The 23,528-nt window shown below is 52.2% G+C and overlaps 11 protein-coding genes across 11 annotated transcripts; 8 read left to right on the forward strand and 3 right to left on the reverse strand.

Annotated features, from left to right (window-relative positions):
* Positions 1–83: 83 nt before the first annotated feature.
* PPX1 (putative exopolyphosphatase) lies at positions 84–1,430 on the forward strand (the record flags this gene model as incomplete). Its single annotated transcript, XM_041703732.1, has 1 exon — positions 84–1,430. One exon carries the CDS (start codon positions 84–86, stop codon positions 1,428–1,430), a length of 1,347 nt encoding a protein of 448 aa, XP_041556387.1.
* Positions 1,431–3,374: 1,944 nt separating this feature from the next.
* Positions 3,375–4,262, forward strand: APUU_40638S (uncharacterized protein; the record flags this gene model as incomplete). Its single annotated transcript, XM_041703733.1, has 1 exon — positions 3,375–4,262. The coding sequence occupies one exon, from the start codon at positions 3,375–3,377 to the stop codon at positions 4,260–4,262; it is 888 nt and encodes a 295-aa protein (XP_041556388.1).
* A 489-nt stretch (positions 4,263–4,751) lies between these two features.
* On the forward strand, positions 4,752–6,390 carry APUU_40639S (uncharacterized protein; the record flags this gene model as incomplete). Its single annotated transcript, XM_041703734.1, has 4 exons — positions 4,752–4,882; positions 4,942–5,686; positions 5,739–6,146; positions 6,196–6,390. 4 exons carry the CDS (start codon positions 4,752–4,754, stop codon positions 6,388–6,390), a joined length of 1,479 nt encoding a protein of 492 aa, XP_041556389.1.
* Positions 6,391–6,644: 254 nt separating this feature from the next.
* On the forward strand, positions 6,645–7,850 carry APUU_40640S (uncharacterized protein; the record flags this gene model as incomplete). Its single annotated transcript, XM_041703735.1, has 1 exon — positions 6,645–7,850. The coding sequence occupies one exon, from the start codon at positions 6,645–6,647 to the stop codon at positions 7,848–7,850; it is 1,206 nt and encodes a 401-aa protein (XP_041556390.1).
* An 826-nt stretch (positions 7,851–8,676) lies between these two features.
* APUU_40641A (inorganic phosphate transporter) lies at positions 8,677–10,564 on the reverse strand (the record flags this gene model as incomplete). Its single annotated transcript, XM_041703736.1, has 3 exons — positions 8,677–8,966; positions 9,019–10,434; positions 10,486–10,564. 3 exons carry the CDS (start codon positions 10,562–10,564, stop codon positions 8,677–8,679), a joined length of 1,785 nt encoding a protein of 594 aa, XP_041556391.1.
* An 817-nt stretch (positions 10,565–11,381) lies between these two features.
* On the forward strand, positions 11,382–11,743 carry APUU_40642S (uncharacterized protein; the record flags this gene model as incomplete). The annotated part of the gene is made up of 3 exons (XM_041703737.1): positions 11,382–11,436; positions 11,490–11,635; positions 11,684–11,743. 3 exons carry the CDS (start codon positions 11,382–11,384, stop codon positions 11,741–11,743), a joined length of 261 nt encoding a protein of 86 aa, XP_041556392.1.
* Positions 11,744–11,783: 40 nt separating this feature from the next.
* Positions 11,784–13,433, reverse strand: APUU_40643A (oleate hydratase; the record flags this gene model as incomplete). The annotated part of the gene is made up of 1 exon (XM_041703738.1): positions 11,784–13,433. The coding sequence occupies one exon, from the start codon at positions 13,431–13,433 to the stop codon at positions 11,784–11,786; it is 1,650 nt and encodes a 549-aa protein (XP_041556393.1).
* Positions 13,434–13,959: 526 nt separating this feature from the next.
* APUU_40644S (uncharacterized protein) lies at positions 13,960–15,241 on the forward strand (the record flags this gene model as incomplete). The annotated part of the gene is made up of 2 exons (XM_041703739.1): positions 13,960–14,291; positions 14,344–15,241. The coding sequence occupies 2 exons, from the start codon at positions 13,960–13,962 to the stop codon at positions 15,239–15,241; spliced, it is 1,230 nt and encodes a 409-aa protein (XP_041556394.1).
* Positions 15,242–16,347: 1,106 nt separating this feature from the next.
* APUU_40645A (fungal specific transcription factor domain-containing protein) lies at positions 16,348–18,745 on the reverse strand (the record flags this gene model as incomplete). Its single annotated transcript, XM_041703740.1, has 5 exons — positions 16,348–16,903; positions 16,954–17,569; positions 17,617–18,071; positions 18,115–18,633; positions 18,714–18,745. 5 exons carry the CDS (start codon positions 18,743–18,745, stop codon positions 16,348–16,350), a joined length of 2,178 nt encoding a protein of 725 aa, XP_041556395.1.
* An 839-nt stretch (positions 18,746–19,584) lies between these two features.
* On the forward strand, positions 19,585–21,202 carry APUU_40646S (putative MFS transporter; the record flags this gene model as incomplete). The annotated part of the gene is made up of 2 exons (XM_041703742.1): positions 19,585–20,210; positions 20,260–21,202. 2 exons carry the CDS (start codon positions 19,585–19,587, stop codon positions 21,200–21,202), a joined length of 1,569 nt encoding a protein of 522 aa, XP_041556396.1.
* Positions 21,203–21,829: 627 nt separating this feature from the next.
* APUU_40647S (sugar porter family MFS transporter) lies at positions 21,830–23,411 on the forward strand (the record flags this gene model as incomplete). The annotated part of the gene is made up of 2 exons (XM_041703743.1): positions 21,830–23,082; positions 23,132–23,411. 2 exons carry the CDS (start codon positions 21,830–21,832, stop codon positions 23,409–23,411), a joined length of 1,533 nt encoding a protein of 510 aa, XP_041556397.1.
* Between the last annotated feature and the right edge of the window lie 117 nt (positions 23,412–23,528).

The following is a 23,528-nucleotide window of genomic DNA, read 5'->3' on the forward strand; positions in this document are numbered from 1 at the left end:
CGACCCCTCACTGTGTTGTCCGCGATTTCTTGCGACAACAACGACAACATCGCGTGAAGACACGCCTAACGACGCCATTGACCATGCGGATTCATCTCCCCGAGTATAGTCTAAGCCAATTTCTCCATACGGCGCTCCATAACCATCGCCTCTTTGCTTCGGGCCTATTATCGCGCTCGGAGTCCCCAATATACGTCATCGGTAATCCCTCCGCCGACCTCGACTCGATCGTCTCTGCCCTTGTATACTCTTATTTCGCGAATAAACGTGTGCCGCACGACAGGCCCCGACAGCATGTCCCAGTTATCAATCTCGACAATGTCTCTGCTGGCGCTGAGCTGCGCAGGTTGCGACCTGAACTTTTCAAAGCGCTTGAACTATCCCAGCGAGATGCGGGGAAGAACTTGGAGGATGGTTTTCTGACGGTGGCTGATTTTATAACTCATCTGAAAACGGGCGACACTAGTCGTCAGCTTGAAGCTGACTCGGTTCTGGTAGACTGGAACGCATTGCCTATACGCTCTACGGACGCGGGGAGAGGGTCGCTACCCGGGCTGGACGTTGAGTTCAACGTTATAGGCTGCATTGACCATCATGTAGATGAGGGATTCCTTCCCCCTATTGCCGATACGCAACCGAATCTTGTCATGCCCACCGGGTCATGTACATCGCTCGTCATTTCTGAGCTGGAGAAAATGGAACTCTGGCAGAAGTCAGATGCAGTTTCCGCACGCGAAGAGGAAGTAGCTAAGCTTGCTTTGAGTCCAATTCTCATCGATACAGCCAATCTCACGTCAAAGGATAAGGTCACCAAGTTTGATACCTTGGCGTACGGTTACCTTCTTCCCAAAGCAAGGACTACTGAAGCTTCTTGGGATGCCGACAAGTTCTACTCCGATGTCCACAAAACAAAGCAAAACAGCCTGGAGCTGCTCACCGTAGACGAAATACTCGGCCGAGACTATAAAGAATGGGCTGAGAATCCTACTCGACAAACAGACCAGCCCCCACTGAAAATTGGCATTTGCTCTATGGTCAAGTCCTTACCTTGGGTAGTTCAAAAAGCGGGCGACCCACAAGCCTTCCTCGACTGTTTGGAAGCGTTTGCCGTGGAACACAAGTTGGATGTTGTCGCTGTCATGACCGCCTTCAGCGCCTCGACCGACGGCCAGTTCTCTCGGGAGCTACTTGTTTATGGACGTAACAGTCGCGGCGTGGATTCACTCCAAACCTTTGTCTCTGATGCAAGCTCAGAGCTGGGATTAGAGACATGGTACTCTCTTGACGAGAATGACCTTACGCAGGACATAAAGGACGCACTGGTTGCTCGTGATGATGGTGCATGGACGCGCCTCTGGGTACAAACGAACATTGCGAAGAGCCGGAAACAGGTTGCCCCGCTGATCAGAGGAGCAGCTGCTTCCCTCTGAGGTCTAGTCGACAGTCATGGAGTACGGGACTCCGTAACGATACTACAACCAGTGTTGGGACTTCGATGACACATAAACGTTCAAGGGGGTGACGATTCACTTGGCGACAATTTTCGGTTACCTATAAATGGGCATGTTGGGCCTTGACCCTGTCATCTCTATCGTTGCCGTCTAATAGTCTTTATAGACCGCTCCCAAATTAGGTGACGGTGCGCCCATTGGACGATGTCCTCTATGTAGATTCCAAATTGTCGCAGTCTAGACTGTCCATTCAACGAAACCACCGACACCATAATAGCCACCACCTCCTTCGCCTCAGCAGGGGCACGCGGAAGGGGCTGCAGCTTGAGATCATGTTCCACCTTATCGGGGCTCACAATCAAGTATTATTGCCATTCAATCTTTTTATCGGGCTACATTTCCACCAAGACCAGATATCCGCTTCCAATAGCCCCCATTATCAACAGCTAGCTGCAGTCCCAACATCCCATTCCAACATCGCGTAAGTTGGACTCATGGCTTCATAAGTCCTGACTCAACTGTGACCCGAAGATCATCCGCTCCGCCCCCCTTCTGAAGCTGGGAAAGGCAACTGCAAACCGAGTGATCATGGCTGAGGGAGGCTTGCGAGCCATTTTTTGTGCCAACAGCCTGCGAGTTTAACGGGCTGACCCGCTGGAACCTCAGTGGCCCAAAGACCAAGTTGACTCGTGAGAGTTTGAACGAGGGTATTTGTCAAATGCACTCTTTCTATACGGTTGGTAATATACTTGTTCCGGAGCATTGAGTCAATATCGCGCAATGAATTCAGGTGAGCTTTGCTCAACGATGCGCGGCAGGGATCCCCAATATGGCTCTACACATCGATGTGGTACAAACGTGGTTCGCTCCAACCCAGGGATCATCACGCCGAGAAGTGAGAACCTTAAAGTAGTTGGGGTTGATTCTTTGTGCCAATTTTCAGCTGAATCACCACTTCCGATGACCCGAGTGTGCGGAAACGAAATCGGCCATGCCCTAGCAAACTGCGACTGGCTTGACTCGTGGACTGGAGGCTGAGTCTGAGAGACCGGAAAAGGGAATTAAACTTAAAGGAGGCATGGCTCTGAACTTTTGCGGAGCAATCAAACGCAATCCCAAGTTAGGTCAAAGTGGCCAACCAGTGGTGACAGGGCATAAGTCGCACGGCCTCGCGGTCCGCTCCGGAAACCGACTGGACCACCAGGCTGAACTCGACCGATGGCAAATATGGGAGATCTATGGAACAGAGGCAGCGCCAGGACAGGAGTGCACCGTGCACCGTGCACGATGCGCAGAACGCACAGCTCCCTCCCCGATCGAGTCAGGTTGACATCCTTGACAGGACCAGAGGGTCGACTCTGGGTCGAAATTTGAATATCTCGTGCTATTCGATTGATTCCAAGAAACCAACACGATGGCCGGTCACTCTGTAAGCTGCTTGGTCAGTTCGGACGTTGGGTTGTGGCAGATCGGCCAATCCGAGCGTGTGGTTACGATTGGAGTATTTGACTTTCTTTGTTCCCAGCTCCAGGCCGGCCATCGACCCCTGCGATTCAAATGAAATCGGGAAGACCCATCGAGTTTGTCATCCTGTGAGTTCGTCTTGTTCTGTTCTGACAAGGGAAAGGGGTCCGCCCCCATGACCGGGGGTCTTCTGCCAGCATCGCAAACGGCCACCAAAACCTCGACGAACACCACCCGATATCTTTGTTGACTCGACAAACAGAACAGGATGGACTTCCCAAACGTGCATGATCCTGCTGCATCTCGATGATCGCAGCTATTTGATGTCGATGACCCGCTCCTAATATTTACTCGGTAGTGCTTTACGGTAATTCGCGATTTTGGGAGCTGCTTTTCTATCCCCCCTCTACATCCTGTGTCGATGGTGTTATTTCTGGCATCCAGACATCGCAGCACAACATGGCCGTGCCCCAAGACGCCTTCTCTGAAATGCTCGACTTTCTGAGTGTTTCTTTCCTCGCAGTCGCGGCATACAACACTTTAGAACTTCTCCTCTGGATATTCGACTTCTTCAAGCGCTGGAGTGGTCTCTATTTCTGGAGTACTCTAATCGGAACACTTTCCATCGGCACTTTTACAGTCATTGCAATTATGTCGACATTCCGAGACGCCCCTCAGCTGGCTGTCGGTATCTGCAACGCCCTGACGTACCCCGGCATGCACGTTGCTGCATCCCTGGTTCTATACTCGCGCCTACACCTAATCACCCAGGGCAGAATCCTCACTTTCACGCGCTGGCTTATCATTGTTAGCTCTGTCGTTATATACATCCCACATATCACGATAATGATTGGATACTCGTCTGGCGACAAACGATTCTACCGCCCGCAACACGAGGTCAACGAATTTTACGTGATTAGTGGGTCTATGGGCCGGGAACTTTTCATCTGTGGAATATACATTTACGAATCCGCCAAACAGCTCAAGCCGATCATGATAATGAAAGGGCGCGCAGGGCGCAAGGTTATGGTCCACCTAATCCTCGCCAATGTTGCAGTTGTGGTGCTTGACGTGGTTCTGTTGTTGCTATTACATCTCCAGACGCTACATAAGAGCCAGAAGTATTACGGGGTAGGGATAGGGATGCCTTATAACTGCGCCTCACAGAGTGTTAAATTGAAGATGGAGTTTTCGATTTTGAACAAGCTGCTTCAGTTGCTTAGGGCGCCAGCGGACTCAGTCGAATATAGGCGCTCGCCGGGGCAGTCGACTGAGCAGGGCGGTAGCGAGGTTCCGATGATGCGGGAAACAGCGAGTGTTGGGATGGGGCCAAGCTCGCCTGGGTAGTGATGTATTTTCTTCCTACTTTCATTTCTTGTATATATCGTGGTGAATAGATACTAATTTGGACTGCGCTTTCGTCATTGCCTAGACTCATTACCCCTGGCAGCAGATATATATTTTCGAAATACCATTTGACCAAAACCCCGACTAGTGGTTATTTGGCCGTCTTTCTATACGCATAAACCAACATACACGGCGTAAAGTCAACTACAGCTCCGCATACGCAAATATATAATTCAAATGGGGCACCAGCCAGAAAAGGATGTATTAACTTCTGTTTGAAAAGTGCACTGTAAATGAGGAGATGCTATCATCGATGTTGTGATTTGGAGTCAAGATGACCACCGTGCTGGAGTTGATATGGAGCAACATGAGCCTATCACGGCGTGAAGCAGCGATGGTATAAGTTTTGACAGGTGTTGCGACATGTCAGCCATATAATATATGTTAATTCTTACCCTCACTGTCAAAAAAGAAAACAGAGCAGCAACCATGGAAAAAAACACCGCCATCTCTGATACTGTGCCGGCTGGCAACCTGATAGACCCTCAGGTTGCCCAAGTCCTCCACACCGAGACCACCCCCGAAGAAGAGAAGAGGGTTCTCCGGAAGATTGACCTCCAGTGAGACCTCCGATCCATGTTCACGACAACGAGACAGGCAGATAGGCTAATTGCTACAGTATAATCCCCGTAATGGGCCTTTGCTACATGCTACAATACATGGACAAAGTAACCCTCGGCTACACCACACAGCTAAACCTCATTACCGACCTAAACCTGCAAGGAAGCGAATACAGCTGGTGCTCGTCCGTCTTCTACTTCGGGTACCTATTCTGGAGCTGGCCGAGCAGTTACATCTCCGTCCGGTTCCCGATCGGGAAATACCTAGGGCTCTCGGTTGCGCTATGGGGTGTAGTTCTCACGACCCACGCCGCATGCACCAATTTCGGCGGCCTGCTTACAGCGCGTTTCTTTTTGGGTGTTACGGAGGCGGCTGTTGCGCCTGGGTTCTCGCTTATCACGGGGATGTTCTATAAAACGCGCGAGCAGCCGAGTCGGATGGCGCTGTCGTTTTTGGGGAATGCGGTTGCGAATGTTGTCTCCGGGCTGATTGCGTATGGGATCGGGACGATTGACTCGCATATTGCGGCGTGGAAATTGCTCTTTATTATCCTGGGTGTTGTGACGATTGCGTATGGTGTGTTTTTGGTGTTTGTGCTGCCGGATTCGCCGTCGAAGGCGTGGTTCTTGACTTCTGCTGAGAAGAAGATTGCCCTTCATCGGACGGTCGAGAATCGGACGGGTGTTATGGATGAAGGGGAGTTTAAGGTTGGGCAGATGCTTGAAGCTTTGACGGATCCCCAGGCTTGGTTGTTGGTGGGATATAGTGTTTGCCAGAATATCCCAAACGGCGGATTCAGTTCGGTCAGAAACTACAATCCTTATAAAGAATATACAGCCAGGCTGACAGAAACAGTTCAGCAGCATCATCATCAACGGCTTCGGCTTCAGCCAACTAAACTCGCTGCTCCTTTCTGCACCAGGCGGTCTTTTACAAATCGGCGCCATCGGCTGCATCTGCTGGGCGAATACGTACGTTAAAAAGAGCCGGATTATTACCATGATTGTGGTGATCCTGTTCGCGCTCGTGGGGGTGATATTGATGAATGCACTCCCTGATTCGAACCGCTGGGGCCGATGGGTTGGGATCTTCCTGCTGGGCCCCTTTGCAACGAGCATCCCCATTTCTCTGAGCCTGATTACGTCCAATGTTGGGGGATTCACAAAGAAGGCGACTGTTTCGGCAATGCTGTTTGTGGCATATTGTACGGGGAATATCATCGGGCCCCAGCTGTTTCTGGATAAGGAGGCGCCGAAGTATACTGTGAGACTATTCTTTTACCCTGCATAACTGTTTTACTAACTACGTATAGACTGGACTTAAAGGCGTCCTTGCTGGTTTCGCCCTGGCTATATTCTTCTTGGTATTGTTGTATATCTACTACGAGTGGGAGAACCGACGACGAGACAGGAAGCACGGTGCAGACAACCATGCCACCGACTATATCACGGAAGATTCCCTGAATCTCACAGACAGACAGATGCCGTCGTTTAGGTATACACTGTAGAGCCAGAAAGAAATAGCAGTATGACTCTATATTACTTGTATTATAAATGATCCTGACATCGGAGGACAGTCCGATTCTCCACCAACCCCGCATATACAAGTACCATACCATATCATATAACATTTCCACTCCTCAACACCTTCCCCCCTCAACACCTTCCCCCCTCAACACTTTCCCCTCATACTGAAAGTAAGAATGCCCTACATAATCGGCCTAAACAGCGGCTCCTCCTTCGACGGCATCGACGCCGTTCTATGCACAATCGAAATAGGGACAGACGGCCACCCCACGCCCCCGAAATTCATCGACGCCATAACGCGCGACTGGCCAGCAGACCTGCACTCCTCCATCCTGCGCGCGTTCGAAACAACCTCTCCATATTCGAACTCACCCGCGTGAACTACGCAGCCGGCGCGCTTTACGCTGAGATCACAAATGCCCTCCTGGCCAAAACGGGCTTGAAGGCTGAGGATATAGATGTTGTGGCATATGATGGCCAGACAATATACCAGGAACCGCCGGACCGAGACAAAATGGCCGACTTTCACAATCAAAACCAAAACAAAGACGAAAGCCAAAGTCTCGTCGACCGCTGGACAAAAGCCTCGTACGCGTGCGGCCTGTTCATCGCAGAATCCGGCGTCGTGGCCGCCCTAACCAACATCACCACAGTAACGCAGTTCCGGCCGGTCGACCACGCCCTCGGCGGTTCTGGGGCGCCACTGATGCAGTATTTGGATTTTGTTGCGTTTCGGCGTCAGCCTGGCGGAGGAGGCCCGACGGTAACGTTGAATATCGGCGGGATTGCGAATCTGCAGCTTGCGCACCGGGACCGGGATAGGATGCTGGCGTTTGATACGGGGCCTGGGAATGTTATGATTGACCATGTTATGCGTGTACGGTGTAACGCGCAGTATGATAAAGATGGTGAGGTAGCTGCTCGGGGCACTGTTCTACGGGACTTGCTGGAGCAGTTACAGGAGGAGTCCAGGGCGTTCTTCGGCCGGTCTCCGCCGCGGTCAGCGTGGAGACTGGATTTTGGATCCGAGTATGCGGACCGGATCCTCCAGGCGAATGAGTCGGCTTTGACAGAGGATCTCGTGGCGACGGTTACCATGTTCACGGCTGTTTCTGTGGAACGGGCGCTGGTGGACTTTGTGCTGCCTAGAGCAGAAGAACTCGGTGGGTTGGAGCCAAGCAGGGTGATAGTCAGTGGAGGCGGGACGAGGAACTGTACGCTGGTGAGGTTCCTGCGTGAGAGGTTAGCAGCTCATGGAGTGGATGTGTGTCTTAGTGATGAGGTTGGGCTGCCAGCGGCGTATAAGGAGGCGATCAAGTTTGCTACGTTGGGGTTTGCGGCGAAGAGAGGCATTGCCAATAACATTCCAAAGGCGAGTGGTGCTGAGAGGTTTGCAGTATTGGGGAAGATGACTCTTGCGCCGGGGGTAGCCAGGATTTAACTGTTGATGTTAGTTTGATATGGCAGCCAAACCTACGTGTGAATGAAGCCCTTTGCGTGGAGAAATGACAAAGTTTGGTAGAAAGAGCGTTAGCCAGCAGGGGACGGAGAATTGGTAGAGCAGATGCCTCTGTATCATAGTGTGACTGAACGAAGAAAGAAATACATTCCCCTGATAGGACAGACTACAGTAGACAGAAGGAGAAAGGACATTGGCAATTATCAAACCGTAATAAGACAAAGAATGCACCCACCACGTGTACGCTCTTCTGGCTCTGGACCACGCTCAGGCAGAAGCAACGAAAAGGATTCTCCATCCAAGGCAGTCTCGCCCAGTGAGTGGCGTGAGGCGTCCGTTCGTATAATCTTTGAGTTTCAATGTGAGAACGCCCGGTGAATGGCCATTGGCCCGTCTGACGAGGGATTTCTGGATTATCATTGGAGGCTGTGGAGGGTATGATGTGGTATGGTACGGCGGGTCTGGACCTAGTACTGGCGTAAAAGTAAAAGATGGCGGAGCCAGGGCAATGAGGATCTTCGGGGTGGCCGTGTCTGAGGGTAGTGAGATCTGCGAGAGAGTGAAAGAGTGTACGAGTTGGGTGGACTTTATCAGGTAGGGAAGGGTTTGTTTATTTGTTGTATTAGAGGGTATCAAGTATATGATTGCTACATGGATGCATAAACTTTTGATAAAGCGGCGGTAGCAATCCGCAACAAAGGGAAATGATTTCCTTAGGTTCGAAATAATTAAGTATGATACAAGAAATGACCATAGTAGAAGCTAATCAACCACCACCTAGCTCCTAAGGTAAGCTGGCTGATTAAATTTAAGAACCAAAGTGAGGCGCATTCAGAAGCAACCCCATGAGACAACCCGCAAGAGTGCCCGCAATCGGGATGGTCATGATCCAACCCAGACCAAGGAGGCCGACACGCTGCCAGTTAACCGCACGGACGGTACCGTTGCAGAGACCGACGCCGATAGTAGCGCCGGTGATGCACATGGACGTGGACACGGGCAGCTTATACTGCGAGAAGACGAGCACGGTGATGGCGGCGCCGAGTTCCATCGAGCAGCCTCTGCTGGGGGAGTGGTAGGTGATTTTGTTGCCCATGACTGTTATAATAGCGTCAGTATGAATACTTGTAAAGTGGTTAAGGGGACGTACCCTTCATGATGTTGTAACCGTAGGTAACCAGACCGATGGAAATCATGATAGCAAGGACAGCAAGCTGCCAGATAGGAACCTCTGCCTTGGACTCGCTGGCCTGGCCGGTCGTCCAGGCGGAGTAGAGGACAGCCCAAGGGCCAACGGAGTTTCCGATATCGTTAGCACCGTGGGCAAACGAGGCAGTGCAGGCTGTGAGAACTTGGACGAAGGAGTAAGTGTGTTCAACCTCGTTAGGGTACTTCTTAGCGTGGGAGTAGACGCGCTCCATACGGGCTCCCTCAGGGGTTCCGTGCACACCAGACTGGGCAGCGTGGATGTCGTAGTGCAGACCGTAGAGAAGACCAACGGTGACCATGGCCGGGAGGCGCTTGAGGAGGCGCTTGATGTTGTGCAGCTCGTAGATCTCGCCGGAGCCCATGGGGTTGTCGTGGAGGGTTCGCATGGCCCAGGCGAGAGGTCCGCGGCCGCGACGCAGTTTGGCATGGAAGCGGGCCTCGCCGCGGGCCATGAGTTCCTTGTAGTCGACCTGGGCTTCGGAGGCTTCGGCGGAGACGACCTTCTCGCTGTCCTGGGCGGCCTTGGGGAGTTGTTCTTCGGTCAGGGTTTCAGGGGAGCCGGGCAGTTCGTCGTCCTGCATGACGGCGTAGTCGGGGACGGCGGCGACTTCAGCGTTTTCAGGGGCTGGGCGGCTGAAGAGGAGAGGGCCGTAGACGAACATCCACCACTTGACGGTGTGGTCCTTCTTGAGGATGCGGGCGTGGGCGAAGGGCACGAAGAAGAGGGCCGCCAGTAGGCAGACGGCACCACCGGTTCCAAGGGTGACGCCGACGATCCAACCCTTGGGCTTGTCGTCGAGACCCAGGTTGGGAGAGCCCTTGTAGACAATCGAGAGACAGCAGATAGTTCCGGCAATGAGGAACCAGAAGGGCGAAGTCCAGACAGCCCAGGGGACGGGGTTCTTGCGGATGAGCACGACCAGCTTGATGAGCAGGAAGATGATGGCTCCGAAGCAGCCTGAGATGGCCGGGGCCATTCCAAGACCAGCAAAGATGGCACCCAGACCGTTGCCTCCGTTCCATCCCCATTGTACAGACGAGGCACCGGCAGTGGCAACGCCCACGCCGGCGATGGCAGAGACGAGCGAGTATGTAGAGGAGACGTGGGTGGAATGGCGGGTACACCACATCACCCACGACGAGGCCGCCGCCAGGGCACAGGCAAAAGCCAGCATCTGGACACCGGCGTTGCCGTTGAAGGCCTCTGGGGGGATGATGCCGTTCTTGATTGTGTCTGCAGTACGGGCACCGACCGTCACTGCACCGAGAAACTCGAAGATGGTGCCGAATACCATGGCCTGCCGGTAGGAGATGGAGCGCGAGGACACACTGGTGGCCCAGGAGTTTGCAACATCATCTGAAATGAGTTAGTAGCGTGTCAAGGGAGGAGAGAGAGGAGAGGACGCACTGGCGCCGTTGTTGTATGCATCAAGCATAGCAAAAATGGTGCCGATGGCAAAGATATACGTGTAGTCGTTGAGCACCATCTTGACGGCTTACGACTTGACGACTTGACAAGACGGTCAGTGCAGACTGGATGAACTTCAGAGTTGAGCTGAGTGATCAATGCAGAATGCGGCAGGGGGCCTTCTTATAGACAGCCTCACCACGAGCCCACGTGTGGAATTCCCTCGAGTCGCAGACGGGGCGCTCTTCGAGAAGGATGCATCGAAGGCGCAGGTGCACGACATGGCAGTCCTCGCATGGACGATTGGCTGGTGTGAGCGGCACTCCACCTGGATGTCACGTCTCGATGGCCGTCGAGGCGCGATCTCAGAGTCAGCCATGCTGGTGAATGTAGCAGGGGCATGCTGACAGCCCCGGCCACGTTTGCAGACCGGCGCATTCGATTCGATGTGACGCAGCAGCAGTGGTTTCCAACCATAACTTGGCAGCTTGGCAGCGGCTGGGCGGTGGCTTGGCAGGGTCGTGGTGGGCGATGAGGCGTTTCGCAGCAGCCAATATGCTATCCCGATACCCGCACGTGGTGGGGCGAACCCTACGATTGCACCCCCAGAACGGCCACATCTCTTGACGCGACGCTTGTCTGGCTCTTGAATGTCTTGTCTGAGTCTTGGTTTAGCTTGACTTAGCTTGACTCTTCTTGACTTCGCTTGTTTTTCTTGTCCTCTTGGCTACGCACGTGGTGGCCTTCCTGACTCGATTGGAGACAAGCTGAATGACGGATGACTGGATATCGGAGATGCCGTAAATAGATTGCATTCTGGAAGGCAAGGCAGATATACCTTGGTCATTTACTCGTTCTGCGATCCCTTTGTAGTCTACACAGCTCTGGTATACGAGATGACCGTCCAACTGACCCCTTGCGCGAGAAAGCTGATCGAGATCCGACCAAAGGGTATTCACTAACCATGTACCGCTATAATTTTCTTTCTTTCACTAACCGGCTAGAACTGCTCGTTTCGCCCGCCAGGATCGATCCAAAACGCAAGCGACACGCCCAGACCCAGAAGAACCAGCGCGATCGCATGAAGGCCGCCCTTGAGCTGATGGCCAGAACGCTGGAGGCAAGGGGCGTAGACACTGCAGGGACCAGAGTACGCCTTGCATTGCTTATTGCAGTGTTCCAGCTGACCGACTTACAGGCGGAGGTGGTCGAGGCTGCTGTGGAATACATCCTCAGCCTGCAGACGGAGATGGACTGACTCCCTGGTGATAGATACAGACAATCCAATGAAATCGTGATTACCTCCAGAACAGCAGTTTCAGCATCGTACACACATGCAGCCTCTCCTTCTCGTGCCCCTGCATCTTCACCCCCGTCAGCTTCTCGACTGCCCTCTGCGCCGTGCGCACGCTGTAACTCACGTCGACACAGCTATACTGCGGCAACTGACAGAACTGCCCGACAAGCCCGATGTTCGCGATACTGCTAGGAATCACCTCTGGTCGATCGCCCACCGCACGAGGCAGCAGGATCGCACTCATGCGCGGCATCACACGCGGCACCGTCCGAGTCCTGCCGACCAGGCGGCTCTCGTCGATATGCAGATGGCCCAGCAGCTCAACCATAATCTCGGACCCAGAGCAGGTCACCATCGACTTCTTGACATACCGCCCCTCGCTCTCCGGGTAGTTCGCAAAGCCCCAAAAGACGCGCACATTGCTGGGCTGCTCCGAGAAGACCGGCTGCGTCGCCAGACACAGGTTCATCCGCCACGGGCTCTCCTGCAGGGCAATGAACGTCCCGGCGTGCGGCGGACAATCTGACAGTGCACAGATATGCTCGTAGATCTCTAGATCCTCCGTCGTGACGGTGAACGACTCCAGCATAGTCTCGGTCTGCCGCGTGCAGAAGTTATACGGGTCGCCGAAGCCTGGGTTCTTCGCCTCCAGGGCTAACCACAGCGACCAGTTCTCATCTAGGGCTTCGCTCGCCTCCATCGATGTCCCGAAGGGAGGACGTTCGTCTGTCCCTGTCGTTGAACCAGACACCGTCGACCCAATCGTTACAATCACGATATCGTCCTCGCCAATGGGCTGTCGCACCTCGAACCCATTCTCGACCAGATCCAGCCTCACAACCTTACTACTACCACCACCACCATCATAACCCAGTTCTGTATCTGTGAGAATATCCTTAACGCTAGCATCAAACCGAAAATCGACATCCAGACTCCGCAGGAAATGATAAATAGGCAAAAACGTCGCCTCGAACTGGAACCGCCCCGTGATATCCAGACAACTCAGAATCGGCAGCCCGTGGAAGTCTCGCACATACTGCTTGATCGTGCGCCGGAACTCACACGCGCCGTGCCACGGCTGGAACCCGAACTGCACCGACCAGATCGCCCAGAAGGTACTGCTGAAGAACTTCGCCGGCATGAAATCCTGCACCTGTTTCCGTTGCAGCCCCTCTTCGCTCTTTAGCAGGAGTCGCACCAGCGCGATTCGCAGCCGGAGACTCAGATTCAACGTTTTCGTCGGAACCAGGTTCAGCGCGTCGTCCCTTTGCAGGAGAAATCGTGTATACCCATCCCTCCGACACGAAGAAGACGAGGTGCGTCTGTACCGCGCAGCCTCGATCTCATCGAAGACGGAGTGCCCCGACTCCCTCACAGAAGGCACAAGGGCGAGAACATCCTTCAGCGGCTCCCCGACCGGAACAGGGAGACAGCCCGCGAACTGGTCGTACCCGGTGACGTGGTCGCCTCTGTCATGCAGGGCCTGGCCAAGGGAGCCGTGAGAGTCCAGGATGTGCACGTTCCGGGGGGCGATGTTGACGATGCGGATGAGATATAGGGCCGTTGAGAGCGCTGCGGTGCCGCTGCCTAGGATCCAGGCTTCGGGGCCATCAGGCCGTTTTTCTGCTGTTTCTCCTGCGTCGATACTCATGGTGTGCTTTGAATGAGTGACTTAGATCTCCGCGGGTTTGGGTTGACGCGGGGAATACATGCGGTGCCTTGGGCGATATATGGCGGAGGAGGCGAGGGCTATGACGTGGGTCTGGGGCTGGAGCTGGCCATGTCGGCTATCGCGCATCCTGACTGGTGAGAAGCTACTGCGAACCTGGGGCAGCTGTTGAGCTGGCAACGTGGAATTGTGCCGGAAACAGTGCCTGGATGGGATGGGGGTTGGTTATTGGTGGCGCTCTGATATCATCGTGACATGCTACCATGGTACGTCTGCTAGCTGCATAGGCAGTTAATTGTCTCTGCATGTTAATCATAACAAGTCTACTAACCATACCAGACTGTATTATAACTCTAAAATAGTCCGGTAAATACTCCGAGACTTATCGTTGCAGATGTTGGTCAACGTGGGCTGTAGAGATACTCCGGACTCCGTATAGCTTTTTAAAAGTCCCCCCCCGGTGATAAATAATGAAAACAATAAATCACTATAAAATATTGTCCTCATTATGTCTGCCATATTTCTGCTCCTCGGTCTCTTTGGTGTATATTGCACATTCTATCTCGTCGAAGCCAACGGCACCAACGCCCTAATCCACGACTCCATCGCCGCTGCAAAACTGCCCAACAGCGATGTCTCTCTCCGAACGGTGTACACCGGGTTTAATCCCCTGGACAGAATCCTCACTTATATAGTCATCCTCCTATGGCCGGTCACCGAGCTAGAAAATACTCTTTTAACACTCCACACGACAACCTTCCTAACCGGGACAAACGCCATCTGGACATTGCTCTTACTAGAGGGGTATAGAAGGGGAAATCTAAAAACGGTCTCTTCATTGTAAGTCACCAAATCCTGCAACAAGAAGCAAAGCACTAACTAAAATGGGAAGCCCTATAATCTTCACCCTGCTCGGCCAACTCGCCTTCCCCGTTGGTATCTCGCTATACTGCGCCCTCCACCTCGCCACGTCAATCACAGTCCATAGCCCAACGAGAAGGAATCTTGCTATCCCGCGTCCTGTACTCCATGCTCTGCTAGTGACGACTGCCCTCGGACTCGTCATACCAGTTACCGTTCTTCACGCTCCTGTCTCGGATGATACGAAGCAGATCTTCATCGCGGCGTGGCAGTTCTGGCCGATATGCTCTTCGATGAGTGTATTTTTCGCGCACGCAATACTTTCTAGTCCCATTAACAGTTCACCCTTTTACACTGATGCCGATACCGAGACCGGTACCAATACTGATACTGAGACCGATAAATGCACCCTCCGCCTCATCTACGGACTCTGCCTCCTCACGACCGCAATCCCGCATGTCAGATATATATACCCCCTGATCGTCTTCATTGTCTGGCAAGTTGTCTTTACGGGGAAAGCTCAATTGCCCTGTTTACAGGATATATCCGACTTGCTCGTACGGAGACTGTGGAGTTGGGATGCCAGCCCAGCTCCCGTTGGGGGAGTTGATGAGGGGTTCCATATTTTCCTGGTTTGGAGTTGTCTGGTTATTACCCTTGCTGTCTTATCTTGGGCAGGGAGCTTATACCGCAGTTGCGTTGGTCGGTGTGGTTATGGTAAACTCGCTGTCGTTGCTGTGTTGGTTGTGCTGGTTGGACCGGTTGCGGCTGCGGTGGAATTGTTATGGGAGCGGGAGGAGATGGTTATTTCTGGGCGGGCTTCAGGCTTGGATAGATCTACCTCTACAGCTCAGTCTACATTTCGATCTAAGAGTGGGAGTGGGATGGGCAAGTGGGAGAGGGGAGGGAAGGTCCTTAGATTTGATTAATGGTGCGAATTCCTTGTCAAGTATAGATACCTATATTGTGACCATAGTCTTGAGCAGCATAGAAAACGCAGATTCAGAGATTTTAATATTAAAAGCATAGGGCCAAAGTACAGGGCTGGATGAAAGTGGTCATGCCGAGCGTGACATGCGCATAAGGCGACATAAATCCCTGTGTATAACCCCCATTTGGCGTATTGTGCCGCTTTTGCACTCCCCGTAAGCTATCCTTGTGTCTCCTCGATTACGAAGCTCAAAGAAAATGAAGAAACCAATATCTTGGGGTAAAATATAAATCTCGGGCCAGACTGCTCGGCGTAGCGGACGTTGCCGGACACGCATAAGGCGACAACGTCAGTCCTTCTCGCTGAACCTGCAGGGTATAAAGATATCATTAGTGATATGCTAACCAGGGAGACCTGTGCAATAAATACCGATCTATCAAATATTTCGCTGCTGTATATTGTGTATAAAGGACGTAGGCCTGAGCAGAGTGAATTCCTTGGCCTTTTCGTTCGAACTTGAATTAGGACCCAATTCCCAACACCAGTTCCTGTAGTCAAAGGCCTATCAATGGAATTAGTTATTATATGTTAACCAAGGTGTCTCTGCAATACATACCAGCCTGTCGTCATCGGATGCCATTGCACGCAGTGGCCTGTCTGTGTCCTAGTTCCTGATCGCGCATGAAGCACATATCATCTGCCATGTTGACAGCCTTTCGAACTCTCTGTAGAAATGACCCAGATATGGACCGTGAGGAGTTGCCTGAGGATGTAAGGGCTGTCATGGTGAGGACTTGGCTGAGTCTGTAGGTTTTTGGCTCCGGCCGTGGTCAGCGGTATTTCGAAATGGACTTGTAGTGATCGTTTAGTGCATGGATTGAATCTTGACGGATGTGAGAAATCAGTTTTGACAGCTCGAGTGTTGTTGTTAGGAAGGAGCGACCTGTAGCTGGCAATGGGGCAATTGGTAACACTTTCAGCAAGCTTAATAACACATCGCAGTAAATCTGTCCTGTTACCTATTTGAGGCCCTTTCCACTACATAGTAGCCATGTTCAACTTCTCTATAGAACTTCAGCACGATTCAACGGTTTTTATATTATATTATAAACCCCCCGAAGGATCCAGCCCAGCCTGCCCCAAATCCCAATCCTGAAACCCTCCTGACAGCATCCCCTGCGACCCCAAAGCCCCATCAAACGGCGAGCCAAAGTCCGCAACCCCAGGCATAAACGAGCCCTGGAAGTACCCCTCAATGGAAGGAAACGCCGCGAGATCATTCTCAACAGCAACCGGGTCGAAGATATGCTGCTGCAGACTGAAGTCCTCGGGTGTGGAATGCGAATTCGATATCGATGTCGCGGCTGGGCTTTTCTGGGTACCTTGTAACTGCTGCTGCTGGTTTTGTAACATGGCGTTGACTTCCGCGGTATGTCCGCGCTTCCGGGTAGACTTCGAGTGTCGTCTTTCCCGCCTTGTCCAGAGCTGTTTGAGCATGCGGCTGTAGCTGTGGCAGATATGTGATTCCGTTGATGGCGCTTTCTCGAGGACGGAGATGAAGTCCCGTACTAGGGAGATGATTTCCTGGCGCTGATTCCCTAGCTGGAATGCGCCGGCGCAGTCGGCTTTGTGGAGGAGGACGGCGGCGTAGACTCCGTATCTGAACTGTCAGTGTGTTCTAGGATATGGATGTATAGGAAGATGACGTACAAGTAGTACCGTGACGGCAAATAGCAGAGTACATCCTGCGGATCAAGACTGTTCATTAGGGAAAGCAAGTTCCTGGCAGCGCTGAAGGCGTCAAAGATGAACCTTCCATCAGGGGAGGACATAATCCCGTGTGATAGAAGTTCTGCAAATGGCCTCTTGTTTTGCTGTTGCTGTTCCTTGTGCGAAGACATGCGTGGATCTGCCGCTCTCGTAATAACCGCCTGGAAGGAGAACGCGTTTGTATACAGACAGATATACTCATACATAATGAGCAGCGTTGTTTGGACCTTCGCAGACACAGCGATATGCGACCAGGCGGAATGCCATGTTCTAGCAGCAGCCCTGAAGTCGTCTAGATATCTCGAATACTGTCCATCATAGATCATAGCGAGGGTCCGGTCCTTGGACGCATATAGAATGGCATGGGCATTGTGCAGAATTTGAATCAGCTCCGTTGTAGCTTGCAAAACAGATGCATAATCCTCGTTATTCGTCTCAGGACGAGGCTGTAGAGTAGGGAAGTCCTGGGCGACGAATCTCGCGCCGTTTGACGGGCCTCGAGACCAGAACGACTGGCCCATCCGTACTGATATTTGTCGGTCTGCTACCCAGATATCTGATTTGTCAGGCAAACTATATTAATACAGCTACCGGGAAACTTACAAGCCCAGACAAGTCTATTTCGCTCCGCGCGCTCTTTTGAGATAGTGCTGGTATTACTGCGAAAAGCACCCTGATCCAGACGCTGTAGATAGCCGTGTCGCACTGCTAGACCGACGAGAGACCAGGCGGTCCTGTCCTCGCTAAAGAGGTTCTTTGAGGATTCAGATGCAGTTTCCTGAACCTGAATATGTGGCAACCACTCGGCCAGCAGCAGTAAACCTTCCACAGTTCGTGGAGTCTGCGTCCACGGATGCGAAAGCAGGACATCGATTAGCAGACGCTGGGCATGGTCCCAGCAGTAGCGATGGGTGAGTGAATGGCGAGCATCATCCCTTGACGCAATGGTTAAGATCGCAGTGAGGAGGAAGTAATCTGTTCGTTGGATCTTTGTATTCGATGACGAGAGGAAGTACGATGGGACAATCGGGCAGTATGGATGGTAGTAGTGGGAGTATCTGGGCTGTCAGAGAGAATCACGATATGATAAGACTTACTGACCTATGGAGTAATTCATATAAAATGCCTGGCCGGATTAGCCCTCTTTGGACCAGCTCATAGTCATCGAATATCGTGGTTGGGCCCTTAGACTGGGTATCGGCAGACCGAGTATTGCCTGCCGAGTTCAAGCCCCGGTTATTACAGCCCGCGATATTAGAGTCAGATATATTTGACTGTCGAGGTTCACCCCGTTGATTCTCTCCAGATAAAGCCAGAATCTGCAGCGCATCAGACGGATTCCGCAGCTCCATATTCAACACATCGCCAGACTCCTCCGCAGCACTATCCTCGCCATCAGAAGGACACTCAGCTGCACTGGAAGTACCGCATGACCGCCCAACTGGAGGGTCAAAGATCTCTCTCGCAGCATTTGACGTCCCATTGCTGTTGCTCGAGATCAAGCCAGCCTTCTGCCGATGCCGAAAATTCCCTCCACGCCGGGACTTGGTGAGAACGCAGTCGCTGCCGGAGACATGGCATGACGCGCACGGAGCCTTCATCGGCTCGCCAATCTTGTCACTGGGGCATTGTCAGTCTATGACCCGTGTATTTCCCGGAGAGACCGAGAGAGCAAAGGGAGGGAGGCAATCACAGGTCACATCTGGTCTTCCGCTGCCGACAGCGCAGGCATGCACGATACGATCTTTTGCCTGTTCCGGGTGTCATTTGCCGATGTGCAGGTGTTGGATGTCGGTAATGGAAGGTAATGGGAATGGAAAATCAGGGAGAAGCAGAGTTATTGCGAGATGTCGGTAGTGGTCGGTTGTAGTCGGCTGGATCCTCCCCGGTTGTGGCGACGTGGGGGTGCACACCTCGTTGGTTTTACCCCAGACTTCTTAGTTTCTATCGGATGACGCTGTTCAAAGCATTAGACTAGTAGGGAGTCGCATATGCGAAAGTCATCCATATCTAATGCAATATGGAGGTGGTACGGATCCTTAGGTTAATCAATATCACCGCTAATACGGCCAACTACATTTATCATGAGATATTTTCCAAGCCAGCTGCTAAATGATAAATAATCCGAAGAATCCTTCCCCATAATGTTTGTCAAAAGCAGGCCCGTGCTTCATCGGTTATAGTCGGCTCGGCAACCTACCAGTACTGACCCTCATATCTGTCTCGGCCTCGGCTAGGGGAACTGGGTTGACTTTCTATCTCGTATGTAATTCCGCCAGCAATTCTATCATTGTGGCTTTTCCAGCGAACCCGATCAGATAGGCAGATATAACGGTCATGTCCAAGGATCCGATTCCGAAGGACAATCAAGCAAACGCGGGGAAGCTGGACCACTCACCAGTCACAGTCACAGTGAATGAGCACAGCAGCATTTGTGCGTGGGGGTGGGGGAATTTGGTGGACTTGGAACCGGGGAAGAGCGTGGGGGCACCATCAAACCTTGTATGCCAGAATCTTTATATACCATGAAGTCCACCATGACTCTCGCACTCCCCCGATCAGTTAAACATAATGGCTTCTCCAGATAAGCCGGATATCTCACACGTCGAGGGCCACGACGCACTCAAGCCCGGCGACGTCGACCTCATCAACGTGGTGCGCGTCCCCCTGACAGAAGAAGACAACAAGCGCATTCGACACAAAACAGACCGGCGCATCCTCGTCATCCTGATCTGGGTGTACTTCCTGCAAATTCTCGACAAGACAGTCCTCGGCTATGGAGCGACGTTCGGCCTGCAGGAGGACGCGAATTTGACCGGGAACCAGTACTCGCTGGTCGGGTCCATTGCGCCCATTGCCCAGCTGGCCTGGCAGCCTTTTTCGTCATTTTTAATTGTCAAAGTGCCGCATCGGATTCTCATGCCTGTTCTTGTGTTTGGATGGGGCGTTGCGCAGACCTGTATGGCGGCGTGCCACAACTTCGGCGGCCTCATGGCTACGCGCTTCCTGCTTGGGCTGTTTGAGGCTGGGTGTCTGCCCTTGTTCAGTATTATCACGAGTCAGTGGTATCGTCGCGCTGAGCAGCCGTTGCGCGTGGCAGCTTGGTATGGTACGAATGGTCTCGCAACGATAGTTGCAGCTGCATTGTCGTACGGCCTGGGACACATCAAGTCTGATATCCTTGCGGAATGGCAGATGTAAGCCCCAAGCAATATCCTGGAGGCTGATAGTTACTGATAATAACAGCATCTTCCTCTTCGTCGGTCTCATCACCGTCATCTCCGCGCCAGTTGTATACATATTCATGGACAACGACATCGCATCCGCGCGGTTCCTCAACGAACAAGAGAAGCTCCAAGCAATGGAACGCCTGCGCGCAAACCAAACCAGCACGGGCACCCGTGAGTTCAAAATGCACCATATCCTCGAAGCGGCACTCGAAATCAAAACCTATCTCTGGATCGCCATAACGATCCTCCTGAACATCGGAGCCAGCGTGACAAATGTCTTTGGACCGCTGATTCTCAGCGGCCTCGGGTTCGACAAGTACAGAACGACCCTGCTGAATATGCCCTTTGGCGCGCTTCAATTCATCTGTATCCTGCTTGGTAGTTACCTAGCCCAGAAGGCGCGCATGAAGGGCGTGATCTTTGCGCTGTTTATCCTGCCTGTTGTTGCGGGTCTGGGAATCCTCTACGGTGTTCCTCGTGATAATTCCGCACAGGGCGCCCTCATGGCTGGATACTATCTACTCGCCTTTCTCTTCGGTGGAAACCCGCTGACTGTGACCTGGATCGTGGGGAACACGGCCGGCATGACGAAACTCAGTGTCGTGATGAGTCTATTCAACGCATCCTCAGCGGCGGGTAACATTATAGGCCCGCTGCTGTTTAATGAGAAAGACAAGCCCGCTTATCTACCTGGTCTACGAGCGTGCCTGGGTATCTTCGCTGCATTGCTCGTTGTCATCTTGGCCCAGTGGGCGCTGCTGTTCTTCCTCAACAAGCGTCAGGAAAAGCGCCGCATTGCAAATGGGAAACCAGGGAAGATGATTGATCGGTCGATGCAGAACCACTTCCATCAGGAGGATGATGTCCCGGCAGAGAGTGGTGCTGATGAGACGGTTGGGAATAATGCGTTCAAGGACTTGACGGACCGGGAGAATGATGAGTTTGTGTATATTTACTAATATCAAGACAGGATACTTCATCTATTCAGGTAATTAATTGAATCATGTTGATACTACACTACCATTACTGGTAGCTGAGCTTAAAACGGTCGTGGTATACGAGGTCGCTCCTTCCTAGTTCTCTATCGATCACTTAAGGCACCATGAATCAGAAATGTAGATCGTTCTTTCCTCCAGGGCAGTCAATGGTGCCTTCCTACTTTGTGATTTATGGCCATTCCAGGCAGGTACGAATGCTCCCAGCTCTTTCCTTCATGAGTTTGTCATTACACTTACACTACCAGCCCACCAGAGACCAAAAATGAACGACTCCAAGATAATTCTCTATATTCATATATTAGTGTAGTGACAGCTCGCTTGTCAATGTTAGGGCTTGGCTCGGCAACTCGGGTACCCGAAGTCGGCTGTATAGCTCGCTACCCACCGTGCCCTACGGAGTCATTCTTCGGTATCCCTCCACAGTATGGAGTAATCGGACTACCATTGGCCCAGTCCAAGTCCCCGTACCCCGGAATTACTCCGTACGGGGTTTAATGACACCCGCGTGGAATAATCTGCATTGTGGCCTACAAAATCTGCCTCCGTCGCTGTCAGGTACTCTGCACTTCTTCCACCTGAAAAGTCACCATGAATCCAGCTGAACGGCAGCATCTCCTACAAACAGCCTTCGTGGTGTTTCCCTCATTCTTCCTATTTGGCTACAACCAAGTCGTTGTCGGCGCCCTCGTCTCCTTCGAGGCTTTCACCAAGTTATTTCCTGACCTCGATACCGTGCATGCACCCCCCGTGCTAGAATCTCACCGTTCTGTTATACAAGGCGTCTACGTCTCCTCGTTTACACTTGGTGGCGCTGTTGGTTCTTTATCCTGTTCGTTTATTGGGGACTGGCTGGGCCGGCGGAAGACGATATGCATTGGTGCTATCCTGACCTTGATTGGGACAGCTTTGTCCTGCTCTTCGTTTGACCTGCCGCAGTTGTTCATCGGCCGGATTCTGACCGGTATGGGCGTGGGAATATTCTCTGCCATGGTTCCTGTCTGGCAGTCTGAGTCTTCGCAGGCCATAAACCGCGGAAGACATGTTGTCATTGACGGAATCTTCATCACCAGTGGTTATGCCGTGTGCTACTGGATCAACTTTGGTTTCTCTAGAGTCCAGGAGCATGATGTCTCATGGAGAGTCCCGCTCGCCATTCCTGGGGTGCTCTCTATCATCCTATGCAGCGCTATCTTCTTCTTCCCTGAGTCCCCCCGCTGGCTCGTCAAGGTCGGCAGAGTTGAGCAAGCTACTTCAGAGCTTGCACGTATCAAGCGAGTGGATAAGGACGCTGAAGAAATCACTCGAGAGATCACCGCTATTGAAGTGTCCCTCGAGAGTACCGCATCCAATGCCTCTTCCTTCCGAGACATCCTCACCATGAAGGACGGGAAACTCTTCTACCGCTGCATGCTTTGTATAGGACTGCAGTTCTGGATTCAGATGACTGGGGCCCAGGTCATCAGTACGTATTCCACAACAATTTTCCAACAAAACCTGAAGCTATCCGATGCAATTACCCGTATCCTAGCCGCCTGCGCCATGACCTGGAAGTTCCTCGCGTCCTTCATCTCCCTGTTCACGATCGACCGTTTCGGACGTCGAATCCTATTCCTCATCTGCGGAGTCGGAATCACAATGTGCATGACCTGCATGGCCATTACGTCCAGTTTCTCCAGCAACAACAAGGGCGCTGCGATCGCCAGCTCGTTCTTCGTCTTCCTCTTCAATTTCTTCTTCCCGATTGGCTTCCTCGGCCCGAGCTTCTTATATTGCACAGAGGTTGCGTCGAGTAGGCTGCGTGTGGCGATGACTTCGATTTCAACCGCTAATCACTGGTTATGGTACGTACCTTGTATGATATTGCAGACCGGAGATGCTAATCTGATCCAGGAACTTCCTCGTGCAAATGGTTACTCCCATTGCACTGTCTACAATTGGATATCAGTATTACATCGTGTATGCAATAATAGGCCTTACCTATATCATATCGGTGTACTTCCTGTACCCTGAAACTATGGGTCAAAGCCTTGAGAGACTGGAAGATCTGTTCCAACAGGATGTATCAATCTTGGAGACGGTCAAGATCGCCAATAAGCTGACCAAGTTTCCTGCCGATGAAGTGCAGCCGGAAGATTTCAAGGGGAAGACGGAGCAAATTGAAAAGGCTTGAGTTGGATAATAGGAATGACGTTGGATAAAGAGCAGTAACGGAGACGACTGGATTCGTTGAGGGCTAGAATAGACATAGATTAGAAGAGAATTAGACGGGGCAGTACGTATTGTTTTG

Source organism: Aspergillus puulaauensis, chromosome 4, assembly GCF_016861865.1.
Source record: "Aspergillus puulaauensis MK2 DNA, chromosome 4, nearly complete sequence".
Classification (NCBI taxonomy): Eukaryota; Fungi; Ascomycota; class Eurotiomycetes; order Eurotiales; family Aspergillaceae; genus Aspergillus; species Aspergillus puulaauensis.